Here is a 17,258-nt window from a genome sequence, read left to right as displayed (position 1 = left end):
ATTTTTTGAGTTATTGCCCTTTGTTGATTTTTAAATTTCATTTTTGTCCTGGCCATTTCTCCTACTATATTGTTCACAAGGCGACACATCCGAATCGCGGAATTCTAGTTAATGATTTGATGGGTTTGTGATGACATTAGGTAAATGTTTATTCCTTGTATTTTTTTTACAGAATTTGCAGTACAGTTTCCACAGAAATAAGGAACGAAGCAATATTTGATTGTGAAGATGCCGATAATGATGGAGAAGAAAGAGCACTTGCAATATCTAGTTTTGCTGAGGACTGTCAAGACTATCTTGATCTTGATGTATGGCCAGCAGAAAATACTTGTTCGGAATTTGAGAACGAATTTAATATGTTTCCTTATATGGATGAATCTTGTAGTCCTGAGTGCTATTTCGGATCCCGTGATTCTTCCTCATCTAAATGTCAATGTGATGATGGCTATTGGAATGAAACATGCTCTGCAATATGCCCAGGTGGTGTCGAAGAACCTTGTAGTGGATTTGGAACATGCGACCAAACAAACGGAAAATGCAACTGCCCAATAAGTAAGATGGGGTCTGATGATTGCAGTGAATGTACAGGTGGTTGGTATTCCTCTAATTGCGACATTGCTATTGATGGAAGAAATGCTGATGTTAGCCTTTCATTTACAAGCGTTGGTCAGTTGGGATTGTTGTATACTTTAGACGGAATTAGCCATGTGGTTAAAACACAAGGAGAACTTCTTCTATTAGCAATTTCTAGTAATGTAGTCATTCACGGAAAATTTGTAACATGTTATCAAAACTACTCATGTATGTCATTTTTAGCAGCACGAATCGGTGACAGTACGACAGGTTTTGCAACTATCACAATTCAGGCTAGAAGAATATTCAACTCGAAGCCCATCGTTTACATAAACAGTCTTTTAGAAGTCCTAGACAATCCTAGATATTTTGATGGTTTTAAAGTGTACAGAACAAACTTTTTTGAGGTGATCATAATGGTGAAAGATCTTATTACTATTCATGTAAGAACTGTTGAACAGTATTTGCACTTCAAGACCGAAGTTCCAAATAATTATGTAGGACATACGTCAGGATTACTCAGTGGAGGTATGAATGAAAATATCACGAACAAACTTGAACATATCTATAGCGCCATTGTTCCTGACTTTGATGCTTGCAACAATGCATATCAAGTACAATTGGCTCAAGTTGCAGAAAGCTCATACACGTTATTATTAACGAGTTTTGAACATTCATTTGGAACCGAAACCGAATTTAGTATAACAAGATTTAAGGTGAACGAATGTAACAGCATCATTCACTACCCTAGCGATGAATACAAATATCAAACACAAGGAGGCTACGGGCTAAGCTTTAGTAAATCAAGTCTGACTCACACATTTAACATTGATACCAGCATTACATCAGAAATAACAATAGAACTTTTAGTTAAACAGAATGAAGCAAATGATGGGGGTGTCCTTTTCTCCTTTACTAGCGATGTTTCCCTCATTTTTGTGTCGGGACAATCTTCTCTCGAAATCCATACATACTCAGCTGATAATGAAACAGTGTTTAATACAGGCTTAGAACTCAATGAAGATTTCTGGAACAAAATTGTAATGACATATAGCAATGAAGATGGAACAGCAACTGTATTTGTATTTGATAAAGATTCAGCCGTCTCAACAAGTGGGAGTTTTGAACTTATATCTGGCATTTTTAATAACACTGGAATTCTGACAATAGGACACTGGCAAGCTCCATCTGATAGTAGGCAATATTCGATACCTTCTGGTTTTGAGGGAAGTATAGAAAACTTTTTGATTTGGAATGTTATTGTATCGGAAAGCGAGGTGACTGAACTTTGGGGCATGGACCCTGCAATTCCTACAGAAAGCCTTCTGTTTTCTCTACAATTTGATGAAGGGGATGGCCTTTTGACATCAGATAGTATTTCAAATGTACAAGTTTCACTCCCAGAATATCCATGGAAGTCGCCCGAATGGTTTATATCCGATCTTGAATATTCTAGCACGAATTCTCCTTATTTTGCATTAATCTACTTTAAAGATACAGCAACTGAAACTCAGGCTTATGCAATTTGCAATTCAGCATTCAATCGTACAGACTGTCAAAATATCTCTAACTCTGTGAAAGAATCTTACTACATTATTTGTCTCCAGATTTTATCCGTATCAGGCGATGAGAAGTCGGGAAGTAACGCTATACTTGATATGCTCAACATGTGTCAATCTCAGCATAATGTATCATCTTCTGATATAATAACCTATTGCAATGGTCTAGAAGGTACAGTGAAAAACGGTACATTGTGTACTTCGGAGTGTGCCTTTGGGTTTGAATATGACAATGGAACATGTGAATGCTTTAGTGGTTATTTTGGCACAAATTGTGACGCAGTTTGTCCTGGCGATTCAGAATTTCCATGTAGTAGTCATGGGGTGTGCAGATCGGACGGTAGTTGCGATTGCTGGTGGAATTGGGAAGGAAACAGTGATTGTTCTTCGTGTTCCTCGGATTCAGATGGCTCGATGATGGGACCTGACTGCAGTATACTAAGCACAACATCACTTGCTTCAGGATCAAGAAAAGTTGCAGCAGTGTCAAGCAACGGCTATTACATGACATTTGAAGGACAACAGATTTCTTTTATTGGAGAAGCTGGGGCATTTATGCTTTTCTACTCTTCATTCTTACAGGTAAAGATACAAGTTTACCAAGTGAGTTGTCACTATGGCTCGTGTATTGCTGCTATCTCGGTGGTTTCTGATACAAACAGCATTGTGATTGCACCTGCTGGTGAAGGGTATAGGCCTTTATTATACATAGATGGTACTCTGACAGAACTGAACGATATAACAAACACCTATGGATCTGGTCCAACATTGGAAGTTACTCAAAGTTCACTTACTGAAATAAGTGTGAAAGTCACAAGTATTGGGAGCCTTACTGTCAACGTACTTACTCAGGAACAATTTCTACAAGCAGCCATAACAACAGACCAAACCGTTTGTCAACAGGGAACAGGAGTATTTGGCAATTGCAGTGGTGGTGTGGACTACTCATCTTTGACAGTGGGTGAAATTTCTGATTATGTTACTAACAATTTCCGCCTCACCAGCAGTATCATCTTGGAAGCACTGGAAATTCCCGTTGGTGATGGTTCTTCTATAACGGGATATGCTCTTAATTTCAATGGAACAGCTGCTTTGTCCAAAAAGATATCTTACCCTTCAGGATTTTCCACTACAGGAATCGACATAAGTATATCGATGTATTTCAAACCAGCAAGTTACGGTGGATATTTACTTTCATACAGTAAAACTACAAATTTTGCCATTTTCAATACGGATCCAATTAAAATCCAATATTTGAATTCAATACTTGAAACAACTTTTTCGGCTGAGTTAGATGTATGGAATCAGCTAATTTTAACATTTAGAAGAGATGCAAAAGAAGTAGAAATCTATTTGTTTGGTAACAATTCAAAAATCGCGCGCGAAATTCATTCATTTGATTGCCCTAATATTTTTGAAAGTGGCGGAACTATTATGTTAGGAGAATACTTACCATCTGTGAATAGTGCAAAATACACTTATAATTCAGAAACTTATTCTGGTTTGATTGATGAGTTTACTATTTGGAAAAATGCAATTCCAGAAAAATTAATATACCAGGCACATCTTCTAAGAACAAAAGAATCGGGATTTATGTCAGAACTTGCCTCATTAGTAACATTTTCTGAAGGGGTCGGAAATACAGCCTTTGAATTAGTAAATGGCATTAATATAATTTTACCCACTTCTCCTTGGCAATCCCCATCATGGACTGTTTCTGATTTGAGCCTACATGCGTTAAGAGAAACCGTTAATGAAGCGTATGCAACAGTTGATATAGATCCAGAGGTAGAAACAATATGTTCATTATTCTTTGATTCACCTACAGTTTCCAGTAATTGTGGAAGTGTTTCTAATTTTATAAGATGGTGGTATAAACAAACATGCATGATAACAGCAACCAACACTGAAAATGTAACCGACACGACAATGGCCATGGTTGATTATACATCAGTATGCGGGGTTACGGGAGGAACCACGTCAAGCATTTATGACGAACTATGTGGGCTTGACATAAGCTATCCGGGATGGTTGAGTCAAAAATGTTCCGGTTGCGCATTTGGCTATACAGAAAATGATGTGTGCGTTTGCTATTATGGTTATTATGGGAACCAGTGTGATAACGTTTGCCCAGGTGGCATTATCAATCCTTGTAATGGAAACGGGGAATGTGACGTGACAGGAAAATGCCAATGTAACGGGCATTGGACAGGTTCTGAATGTAACACTTGTGACAGTGGGTGGTCTGGTGATGAATGTTTACAATACACTGATGTATCCTACCAACCAATCGACAGTAATGAAATTCTTGTAGCACAGGTCAATTTGATTGGACAATTTTTAATGTTTGACGGTGCAATTTTGGATGTACCTCTAAGGGGGTACTTCAGCCTTTTATCTATAGATAACCTAGATATTGAGCTTCATGGACGATTTTCAGTTTGTGAGTCCGATGCAGTTTCTCATCTTTGTCTTGTAGGAGTTTTAATCATTCATGGCAATGAAAAGGTTTATATAAGCCACAAGGCATATACAAAAGCAGAAAAAAATCCAAGGGTTGAAATCATGACAGCAACGGGAGAAATTAATGTTTTTGATTCTTTGACACTAGGCTTTGTGTCCATAAAATTAGTGACAAAAGCATCTCTGAGTGTAACAGTAGATAATTCTGACTTAATTGTGAAAGTGTCATCAATCAGTGATAGACTTTTAGCAACTATATCACTACCAAAGACTGAATGGGATAGTCGCCGTTCAACAATTGATGGCCTAATGACTGCCTGCGATACCTCTGTTGCGATTAAATCAGCTAATTGTAGTGTTAGTCGAGAATCGATTTGTACTGATGCATCACAAGACATACCAGACTACTGTGAAATGACACAAACAAAAAGTGCTTTTGAAATGTATCTTGATAACGCAATTTTCGCAGACCAGTCGTTTATTTCTCGAATAGAAGAAAAATATCCCGCAACCATGGCTCCAAACTGTTTCAACTATTCCGGAGCTGGTGTATCTGTGACTGGACTTTCTCTTCCTGAATCCGATTTCACATTAGAACTACATGTACATCCTTTGACAACAGGAGGAATTATTCTAACATATCATTTCGATGGTGAATACATAATTCTAATAAATCATCAAGATGGACTCATTATGGTAGTAAATGACGTTTACTATACTACAGGCATGCCACTTTTAACAAGTTCATGGAACCAAATAAGCCTGGCTTGGAGAGATGACGTTGACATTTTAGAAATGTATCTCACAGACGAGAATGGTAAGTATGATCAACATTTTTATTGCAGTGCTTATGATTTGTTTTGTAATTTTCTAATTATTTTTATTGCAGTTTATGAATGATTTACTACATTATTTGTTTGATTACTTAAAGAGTCTTTTTGATCGGTAACTGTGAAAGGCAATATCATCAAGATTTTGAGATAGAAAAAATGTAGAAAAAAAAGTTAAAATTGTTTATTTATTCGTTTATTTAACATAAAAACATTTTAGGTCGAAAATATATTTATGTATATGTTTGTAGGTACTTCCACGGTTAAAGCTATACCTGTTCCTGGATCAGTATTTACAAATGGTGGTACATTGACTCTAGGTCAAATAACTCCAGGACTCGACGTCGATATTGCAATGGGGGATTTCACGGGGTACATAGACGAAGTGCGAATTTGGTCCCGCCCCCATAATCCCAACAATTATCACAAGTAACTTCAGAGTAACGATCACTGATGGCACAAGCAACGTTTTCCATAACTGGAATTTTAATGAAGGCTTTGATCTAACGGCATATAACGACAGAGGTGTTCAGAATATGGTTGCCATAGACGCACAGAATCCTCCAAAATGGGTTAAATCTAGTTTAGATCTTACAGAGAATGATAATCTCGACACACCTCAACTCACTACAAGAGACGAAATTTTAGCAGCAACTTTTCAAAAAGCTACAGAATTGTGTAATGGCTTGATAAGTGATATGTCGTCATCAATTTCTGGCTCAAGCGTCGAAGGTCTCACATCTATACATAATGCACTGTGTATTCTTGAATCTTCAAAAACAGATGAAAATACTCAAGCAGAAGCTGTTATGGCTGGATATGCTGATTTGTATATGGGTGCGGAAAATTCAACGACGAATCCACTACAAGAGAGTTGTGACTTGGAATCTTTGACAGATTATATTGGTGCAGGTGGTAATAACTGTGATGTCAACTGTTACTTTGGAAATGTTATCAATGATACATGTATATGTTATGATTCACACTGGGGATTAACTTGCAATAAAATTTGCCCCTCTGGCAACCTAGGTGGTTGCAACACATACGGCGTATGTGATTCTCAAATTGGCATCTGTAATTGTCATCCACGACATTATTCTAATTCCAAAACCGTAGCAGAGTTCTGGACTAATTACTTGTCATCATCAAATATGAGTATGCCTAGAACATACGCATGTGAATCTTGTTCTAGTAACTGGATTGGAAAAGACTGTGAGTTTGCGCAATCATCCAAATCAAGCTATGCAGGAATAATATATGGATCATACATCAGCACATTCGATGGCGTCTCACTTACTCACGCTACACCGGGTGTCTATGCAATTATAAAATCTTCTTCAGTTAATATTCAAGCACTTTTCCTGCCGTGTGTCGGAACGTATACTTGTCGTTATCTTAAAGAAGTTTCAATGAGAGTTGGGAGTGCATCATTAATCATCCAACACAATCCTGGTACAAATGTAACGCTCAATCTTCTGGGGACAGAATTAAGTTTTCCAATTACGCAATCATCAAGTGGTATTGGAGTGGAATGGACAGAGGAAGAATTCATTAAAATCACTTTTAAAAGTTCGAAATTAATAATATTTGACTCAAACTTTGGACTTGTTGCAACAGCTGATATTCAGTCAGATATTGCCAGCAATAATGAAGGGTTGTTAGGATCAGCCGACGGCTCCTGGACAAACGACATTCAGTGTAAAGATGAAACTGATACATTAAACCAAAATGATATAACCGGAAGCTATGCCGGAAAATGTTTGAGGGCAAACTTTATTGTAAGTACAGATGACGCCATAATAGCTCATGAACATGGGTCTGAGAGTCTGTCGTCTGGAGGTCACGCCTTACAGTTATTAACAGGTCAGAGTTTCACAATCAGTGGGTTAACCTTAACTCCTTTGGATTCTAAATTTACAATAAGCTTTTGGTCAAAATCAAATATATTATCGAAAAAACGATCTGCCACATCGTACTCTCTTCTTTCAACCGACGTTGGCTCGCAGAATCTTATTCTTCAGGTCAATTCTGGCAATCTAGAAATCATTTGGGATAGTACGTACACAACTTCGCTAACAATCAATACTGATACCTGGTATTATATATCTTTAACCTGGCAATCATCTGATGGAACATTGACAATTTATCTCATGACGGAATACACATCAGAAAGTAGTTCTATACCTGACGTGAATACTGGAGCCACAATTAATGTAGAGCAGATTACAATATCTGCTTCATCATCTGCCAGTGTAACAATCGACTGTATACGGTTATGGGCAAAACATGCAACTGATAAAGATGCAGGGGAGGACATGCATGCATACTGCAGCGCCACAGAATCAGATAAAAGTCTGATGTTTTCACTACCATTTGATGAAGGTGAAGGAACAACGTCATCAATGACATTATATGACAGCACTTCTGGTATGGAATCGGGATCTGCCACAGGGACATTAGCAGGTACTTAGCATGAGTTTTGTCTATTATGAAAATACAGTGTATGAATAAAAGGCATAACCATAAGTTGGTAACATAAATATATGTTATTTAATTATAAATGTAATGAAAAGTTATATTTGTTCTTATAAAAAAAGAATCTAAAAAAACTAAATTCGCAATGCTGATAAAAGGATGAGTTTATTTCTTTTTAAATTTTCAGCCTTATGTTAGATAAGATTAATATTTTCCATATTAATGTATGGTTTCTTTTTTAAGGTTCTTCAACTGAAGAAATGTGGATACCATCATCGATTCCTATACATGCCGTTCACCTTCCGGACAGACTGACTTCCTATAGTCGTTTTGATGTACCCGATTATACCAATGCAGCGAGAGATTGTCTTGAAGTCATAAATAACGAGACATTAACAGATAATTGTGCTTCTATGACGAGCAGTATTAAAGATTTCTACCTAGAAGCATGCATTCGCGAATATGAAAGAGCAGGCTCAGAAGATGCTATGAAAATATTACTCTACTCACTTATTTATTACTGTGTATCGGTAACAGGCGCATCCGAGTGCTCATTTGAGGATTATTTCTATTTCTGCGAAGAAGAAGAAGATTCCTCTTCTTCCGAGTTCCCGTTCTGGATCATCATTCTTATTGTAATTGTCATTCTGTTGATTGCAGCAATAATCATTGTTGTCGTGTACAAGAAAAAACACTCTAAAGGAAATCAAGCATTAGAAGAAGAAGAATTGGTTTCCGAGGTTCCACATAGAAAATTCGACAGAACAAAACTACGCACGCGTGAAACATCTTTTATGTCAACAACAAGCACGAGAATAGCATCTCCTACCTGGTCAGAGGATGGTAGGTCGTCTGCAGCCTCTATGACATCAAGGGGAACCATCAACTCTAGATTCTTCGAATCTCCTATTATGTTTATAGGATCTCCACCGACAAGTACGCAAGAATTTGGACGTAGCCCGACACCATCTTCAAGTAGAGGTTGGTCTCCATTAAGTTTCCTTAGTGGCAAAGGGTCAGTTTCACCCGAACCTATAAACATTAAAGTCAATTCGTCGCCAAGCGGAAACATTAATGATAAACAAAAACCTAAGGATAAGAAGGAAGCAACCGTTTCAGCAGCATCAGGAAGCCAGGCAGCCGTCACAAAAATGTTGGAAAAAGCCCGTGCAAATGCTGGGACGACATCACCACATCCTATAAATCCTCCAAACAAAATGTTTTCTCAACCTCAACCAAGCACAACTCGTGCGTTAGCAACCCCAGCTTCCACGCCATTACCGCCAGGTAATAGTTCTGCTCCAACGAGTATCTTTGGCGCAAGGGGAACCCCGTTGCCAAAATTCAGTGCACCAACAAGCATTTTTGGAAATAGAGATACTCCTCAGCCTAAGTTTTCGACAGACACTTCAAGCGGACGAGGAAGCGATACAAGGATGCCCACTGTTGCTGCAAAGGGAATATCGATACCTCGTCAGCCAGCGTCTTCCATGAGTTTAGGCTCAAGGAGTAGGCGGCAATCAAATACACAATCAAATCTAAGCAATATTCTAGACGATTTAGATACTCAGTAACTGTGTTGCTTTTCAGAAATTAAATAACAAAACAGGAAATTTTACAATTATATTGAATGATGAAGATAAAAAGATTTCTGTGACGGCTAGAAAATTGTGCTGTATCAATTTGAAAAATGAAAAAAAGCAATGAGTTAAAACCAACTTTTATGAAAATGAAGAAATACTGACACGAACAGAGATATTAACATTATGTTTACTTTGTGTATTTCACACGTTTCCTTTATTTTGTTGTTCTTGTTTAATATTTTATGTATTCTCTTTAACATATATTTATATATTTAAATAACATTTTTGTTTCCATTTTCAAGAGATTTTTTATTATATTTTTACCTTTTACAGCATATCTGTGATAGCATGAATTATGTTTTCCGTCCCTTGATTTCATATACACCAATTGTCTTTTTGTGATTTAATTATGTTTTAATATCAAATTTACAAACAAAAATTGTTATCGAATTTTTAAAATGTGAAAACATTAAACATTAGAACAGAATACTATGGGTAAAAAGCTTTATTTTTTGTACCTTTAAAATATTTTGATAATTATTTTCATAACAGAATTATGAAGTTACATTAACTATATATTAAAAAGTTTTATATTTTAACAAAGCTGTATGACGAATTAAAGTCATACAAACGATTGCTAGGAAAAACTTTAGATAATTTTATTTATTCATAATAAGGTAACATTAACATGGTAATTTGAAAAACTATACCTCAAAAGTTTCATTTTGTATTCTAGAGTGGATTTAAAACAAACAACATATTTTTGATCAAACAGTGAATTTATCGCACTTTTTCTAATTTTGAGATATTTTTTAGACTCAACTAACTTTCTTTATCTTTTTGCTATTGTGATTTCATAGACAACTTTGTTTTCAAATGCTTGTTTTGTTTATTTACTAATATCCTTACACTTTATTAAATAAATTTTTAGAAACTATTAGGCATTTACTGGGTTTGTCACCTGACTCTGAAATTTTCATGATCAGATCCCATTGTTTATAAAGCTTTTTTTTCTCAAGATGACTGGTGATTCTTTTGTAATGCGCAACTAGCGAATAAACCGACACAATGCACCGGGGATATTCTTGGCCGAATGGGCATTGACTTTAAATTCACTTGCCCCTCCCTGCTGTTCTCTCGAAATCCGCTAGGACTTGGGTTTCCATTATGTGTGAAAGCTACATGTGTCCAAAAAGCTTACGGAACGTAAGTAGATGTACGTGCCAGAAATAATGTTCAGTGGGGAACATGTGGTTTTCTTCTACCAGTAAAGCTGTAAAAACGCCATCTGACCGTTGCTGTGTTAAAAACAACAACAACAAAACAGTTAAATGTATATAGGTGGACATATGACTTTCTTAGAAGCAATGTGACTTCTACACTTATTTTCTTTTCATCCTTGCCACCTTCATGCAATGCATATGTACAAACCGAACGGGAGCATCGCAACACCTCAAATTTCTCTAGTGGTAATATGTTGTCATTGGGGGGGTATATCAAATGTACTTTATGATATTAGATTTTCTTGATTTGAGCTCGCTTTGTGGTGACAGATTAAAGCATGTTATGACCGTTTTCTGATCCGGTATCTGGCACGAACAAGTATTTGTGTCCTAAAAGGAAACATGGCCGTGGCGCAAATAGAGCTCGAATCCATAACACCTGGGTCACCGTGCATATCCAGTAACGCAGGAATGGGCAAATAACGCAGGAATTGTGCAAAAGTAACGCAGAAGTGTGCGATTTAGTGGCTAAAATAGCACCGCGATAAGTAAATAGACCAATACTTTTTATTGTACACCAAATTGGAAGAAATGAATTAGAGTACACGGTTGCTGAGACATCATCAAAAATATTTCCAAGAAAATGTTTATTCTTCACGGTTTGATGGCGATTTTTAGTTTCGTTAATATCTTTAAATACAATAACATATATATAATTATATTCGGTGTACCTGAGACATTTTCCAATCTACTCGTGCCAAATTACACTTAATATAGCAGATAAAAAGTAATTGAGGCCATTTTTACGAGATAACGCTGAATTCGTGAAAAAAGCGCTGAAGCAACGGCGGTTATCTCATTGAAAGTAGCTAAATCTTATTTTACCAGCTTTCTTTTATTGTTATACGACACTTGTAGTTTGACAAATGTCTTAGGTATATAGAACATAAAAAATGATGTTTTAAATGTATATATTTATTTGACAAGACACAAATGTCACCATCAAAATGGTAATCAGGTTGTCTTTCCCACGAATGATCTAAAAAAAGTAAACATATTCCTGAAAAAAAATTGTAATGCTGGTTAAAGTATAATGTCGTAGCAGCCGTATGCGCTAATTCATATCTTTAAATTTTATTTAGAATAAAAAAATTTGGTTCGTTTACTTACTGTGTTATTCGTTTTGGCGATAGCGTTGCACAGATTCGGCGTTACTTTTACGTTAATTGCACATTCCTGCATCCGCGCAGTCTGTACAGGATCCATGCTGTTCGCTATCAGTTTTTATTTGTTTGGGTCGTCAGACCAAACAAATAATGGTAGCGAAATTTCAGAGTCTAATGTTGCTAATTGCAAATGCCGAAAGCAGTCCAATTTTTTGGAGCGGTTACTTCCCTTTTGTATGTACACTAAAGCCGAAAAATTCAGGGGAGATCACTGCGTAAAGATGGTCAAAGACAGGCGCATCAATTTTCAAGCAAAGTAATTCCCGAATGGTCAAAGATTTCTAATGTTGTTTTATTGTATTTTCTGATCGAAAATAACTAAATACAAAGCGGACATTCAATCTCTGACACAGATGTTTACTACAAACCTAACAACAAGTAGTTCTCAAAACAGCTAAAAACTAGCGATTTAAAAGAAAGAAATATTTTATTTTGTTACAAGTATCCAACAAATTACAACGCATTTAAAGTTAAACAATAGCGTTGGCTTATAGAATTGTCAATAAATGCACAATCACAAATTACGCGGATGAATATGATTTTATCAATGAAAATACTATTTTAAGCCATGTTGATTACCGAATACTACACAAACCGAGTAGTGGAATATATAGATTCTACATGCCGGACCGTTTGGGCGAGAGGTTTTTTGCTAAAATATCTACTTCAATTATAAACAACAGGTTTAGCCTAAACAAAATACCTCGAAATTAATAAGGATTACAAACCCGAACTGCAATGGAAGTTCCAAATTTAGAATGATTTGATATTATTCAGACACACTGTGTATAACTTTTCCGTGGTACAAGGGTAACGCGCTCGCCTCGTGAGTGAGAGGTCTCGAGTTCGTATCCAAGTCGAGAAAACTTTTTTTTTTGTTAAATTCTTTTTTTTAAGTGTTTTTGTTAAGGAAGTAGCCATGATATACAAAGATAAAGTGTGGCTGTCGTAAAAAAGGACATAAATGATTTTTTGATGCAACTCTAGTTATGCAGAATTACGGATGTATCAAACTCTGGTGCCTTACAAAAGGAATTATAATACATAAAAATAAACTTATACAGGAAAATGCATACAGATATACAGTACGATTGCAAAGATCAGAAAATACCACAGAACTTGCAGCCGTTTGATTCTTTATAAATATACATGCTTATAGTAAGCTCCAGGATTATTTACATCTGTGTTAAACAACAGTTAAAGTCGTTACAAGCCCTAATTTAGAATAATATGGTTTTCTTCAGGCCGTTCACATATAAATTCACCGTGGCTGAAGGGTTTTCGGGCTCGCTTAGGAAGCGAGAGGTCTGGAGTTCAAATCCCAGTAAAGGTTACTCATTTTTTTAAATTGTTAAAGTCAAATAAACATTGGATTGAATATCAGTGTTGCAATTAGTCTAATAGCCAATTTACTACAATTAAAACGCTGGAAAGCATTGGTGGCACTAAACATATAATCTCACAACCTGCACCTTTCTTACATTCTGAGACCCAAACAAATTCAGCGCCTTCTGTGCTTTGATTATTTGTTTGGGTCGTCAGACCAAACAAATAATGGTAGCGAAATTTCAGAGTCTGATGTTGTTAATTGCAAATGCCAAAAGTAGTCCACTTTTTGAAGCGGTTACTTCCCTTTTGTATGTACACTAAAGCCGAAAAATTCAGGGGAGATCACTGCGTAAAGATGGTCAAAGACAGGCGCATCAATTTTCAAGCAAAGTAATTCCCGAATGGTCGAAGATTTCTAATATTGTTTTATTGTATTTTCTGATCGAAAATAACTAAATACAAAGCGGACATTCAATCTCTGACACAGAAGTTTACGACAAACCTAACAACAAGTAGTTCTCAAAACAGCTTAAAACTAGCGATTTAAAAGAAAGAAATATTTTATTTTGTTACAAGTATCCAACAAATTACAACGCATTTAAAGTTAAACAATAGCGTTGGCTTATAGAATTGTCAATAAATGCACAATCACAAATTTCGCGGATGAATATGATTTTATCAATGAAAATACTATTTATTACCGAATACTACACAAACCGAGTAGTGGAATATATAGATTCTACATGTCGGACTGTTTGGGCGAGAGGATTTTCGCTAAAATATTTACTTCAATTTTAAACAACAGGTTTACCCTGAACAAAATACCTCGAAATTAGTAATAGAAAGAGTACCGAAACACGAGGCTATCTGATTTGTACGAGGGGGCGTAGCCCCCGAGTATAAATCAGATTGCCGAGTGTTTTGGTGTTCTTTCTCTTTTGTATCATAGTCAAACATGGCAGCACATTCCCTGTTGTCATAATACGAAACCCCAGAAAAAATGAACCAATGAATGAGCATTTGAATATGATATTTCTGCCCCTTTCCCTTTCTCTGCCGTCACAATATGTAAACCCCAGCAAAAATGAACCAATCAACGGGCATTATCTGGAGTGCGGGTAACTGATACCTGCACTCCAGTTACCGCACTGTGCATGTATATGTATACGTTTTAACTCTGACACTTTTTCAACAGAAAGGTCCCCAAACTATGATACAAATAAGGATTACAAACCCGAAATGCAATGGAAGTTCTAAATTTAGAATGACTTGATGTTATTCAGACTTTCTGTGTATAATTCTCCGTGGTACAGTGGTAACGCGCTCGCTTAGTGAGTGAGAGGTCTCGGGTTCGAATCCCAATCGAGGAAACTTTTTTTTTTGTTAAATTCTTTTTTAAGTGTTTTTGTTAAGGAAGTAGCCATGATATGCAAGGATAAAGTGTGGCTGTCGTAAAAAATGAACATAAATGATTTTTTGATGCAACTCTAGTTATGCAGAATTCCGTATGTATCAAACTCTGGTGCCTTGCAAAATGAATTATAATACATAAAAATAAACCTATACAGGAAAATGCATACAGATATACAGTACGATTTAGATTGCAAAGATCAGAAAATACCACAGAACTTGCATCCCTTTGATTCTTTATAAATATAAATGCTTATAGTAAGCTCCAGGATTATTTACATCTGTGTTAAACAACAGTTAAAGTCGTTACAAGCCCTAATTTAGAATAATATGGTTTTCTTCAGCCCGTTAACATATAAATTCACCGTGGCTGAAGGGATTTCGGGCTCGCTTAGGAAGCGAGAGGTCTGGAGTTCAAATCCCAGTAAAGGTAACTCATTTTTTTTTTCAAATTGTTAAAGTCAAATAAACATTGGATTGAATATCAGTGTTGCAATTAGTCTTATAGCCAATTTACTACAATTAAAACGCTGGAAAGCATTGGTGGCACTATACATATAATCTCACAACCTGCACCTTTCTTACATTCTGAGACCCAAACAAATTCAGCGCCTTCTGTGCTTTGATTCTACTTGTTAAAGGGTTTGTAAGCGAACAGCATGGATCCTGATCAGACTGCGCGGATGCGCAGGCTGGTCTGGATCCATGCTGGTCGCAAACGCAAAATGTTGGTTTTGTCATAGAGCGGCTAAAATATATGGTATGTAAATTAACAAATTTAAGGAATCACAAAGATTTAAAAGTATACCCCAAAAAAAGTTCGACAAAGCTAAATCAGTCATACTATGTAAGTGATGAAGTATGAGTTTTCTGGATTATATTTCATCGATAAAAAACTAGTATTTCACTGGTTAGCAAAACCTAAATGTGATACTTGGAAGGACGTTTTTTTTTTGTGTGAATTGTTAGTGCAGGCTTCTGGCTTTAACCACTTTTTATTTACTTGTCAGTCTTGTATTATTTCATTCAATGAGTTCAATTAATTTAGTATTGAAGCTACACGAATACATTATTTTATTGATCACATAACCAAAATAAAACTGTTAACTGGAAAAGAAACTTTAACGGTAAAATCTTTTTCGTTGTTTTCGTTGACGCGCTTATTGTGTGACGCTTACATAAAGTAAATATGTCTTTACACAAATGTATATGCACGGCCGTGAAATATATTTATGAAGTCGCAAAAGTGGCACTTGTATGGCACTTACTATATTTTCGTAAATTGCACAGTGTAGTTGTAAAGATTGTTGTTTTTGCCCGCAAAATAAAGCATACTTGTAGGAAATAGTGAAACTATTGATGCAGCTGTCACTGGCTCGGATCAAGTTATAAATGTGGTGTCTTTACTATATACAACTGTTGTGTATCATAATTACAATATTAAACAAGACAAACTCCGTTCTTGTATTCTTCCTATCGATTTTCCTTTCATTGTAAATGAATGTAAACACGCTAATCGACTTACCACTGTACTTCACTTTACGATTTACTTTTATCCACGTTTTACTTTTATTTTGGTGTGCTATATACGGAAACGTTAAAGTAGCACGCCTCCAGATTCATGCTTATTTTCATGACAATTTTGAAAATGTACATGAATGTTTAATATTTAGAAGTAACCGAAAAGAAGCAATTTACACATTATCAATGACACTTTCAACACCCCGTAAATTACCAAATAGTGGTCAAAATATGCATGGTGCAGTTTATAGAGGATATTCAAGAATATTGATACGGGATTTATTTTCATCGAGTGCTACGAAAATATTTCATATTTCATACCAATCGACGAAAATAAATACTTGATTTTTTTGTTTATTATATACTTTTTTGGCCTTACGATTCGCAGGACTTTCCCTTCAATTGTTTTATTGAAAGACTTAGAAGAAAGTCGTCCGACAAGACCCCAGTGGAAAAAAAATGGAAAATATGTTTGACCGAAGTGAAATAAATAATATTTTAAAAGGTAAATACGGAAAATGAAAATACGCATTTTATTTCATCATTATTGCTTGGTATTTCATTTTTATGGCTTACAACCATCTAGTTATTTAATAATCTTTACAGCAAAGAGTTCATTATTTCTTAACATGGACTACACAAAAAAAGTTCTCTTCAAATGTTGTAAAGTTTACTATTTGTGCTTTGAAATAAATATCTTTTAGTTTGATTTTTTTTCATAACATTTTCGTTATTGTTACCGATATAAATTAAATTTATTTCAATTTGAATAAACTCGAAACTCAACGCGAATGAATATTACATGTTGAAATGAAGGGCAGAGAATTCTAACGTGGGTATGACTAAAATATGCAATTGAGATTTTTTGACACAACGGGCACAACGGGCATTATTTTAGTAAAACAGGTACAACGAAGATTTAAGTAACAAAAACAGATTGAAAGAGTGAAAAATGTAACTTTGTTTTAAAATATATAACAAATAGTTGCAATAAGTTGTTTTGAAGGACTCTATGGTACTGAAAGCGATGCCTTATTTTCTCACTACAAGACATCATGAACACCCA

General features: G+C 35.7%; 2 protein-coding genes across 2 annotated transcripts in view; both read left to right on the top strand.

Annotated features, from left to right (window-relative positions):
* LOC132750181 (uncharacterized) overlaps window positions 1-5,858 on the top strand; it is a 39,052-nt gene extending 33,194 nt beyond the window's left edge. Inside the window, exons 17-18 of the mRNA XM_060740126.1 lie at window positions 173-5,412; window positions 5,677-5,858. Of these exons, the coding sequence (XP_060596109.1) occupies window positions 173-5,412; window positions 5,677-5,858 (5,422 nt within the window). The remainder of the gene's footprint in view (window positions 1-172; window positions 5,413-5,676) is intronic.
* On the top strand, window positions 5,809-9,485 carry LOC132750182 (uncharacterized). The gene is made up of 2 exons (XM_060740127.1): window positions 5,809-7,888; window positions 8,144-9,485. The coding sequence occupies exons 1-2, from the start codon at window positions 5,962-5,964 to the stop codon at window positions 9,472-9,474; spliced, it is 3,258 nt and encodes a 1,085-aa protein (XP_060596110.1). The 5' UTR covers window positions 5,809-5,961; the 3' UTR covers window positions 9,475-9,485.
* The last annotated feature ends 7,773 nt before the right edge of the window (window positions 9,486-17,258 follow it).

Source organism: Ruditapes philippinarum, unplaced genomic scaffold (assembly GCF_026571515.1).
Source record: "Ruditapes philippinarum isolate M1 unplaced genomic scaffold, ASM2657151v2 ctg4859_1_1_1_1, whole genome shotgun sequence".
In the NCBI taxonomy this organism is placed as follows: domain Eukaryota; kingdom Metazoa; phylum Mollusca; class Bivalvia; order Venerida; family Veneridae; genus Ruditapes; species Ruditapes philippinarum.
This window is presented reverse-complemented; position numbering and strand designations above follow the sequence as displayed.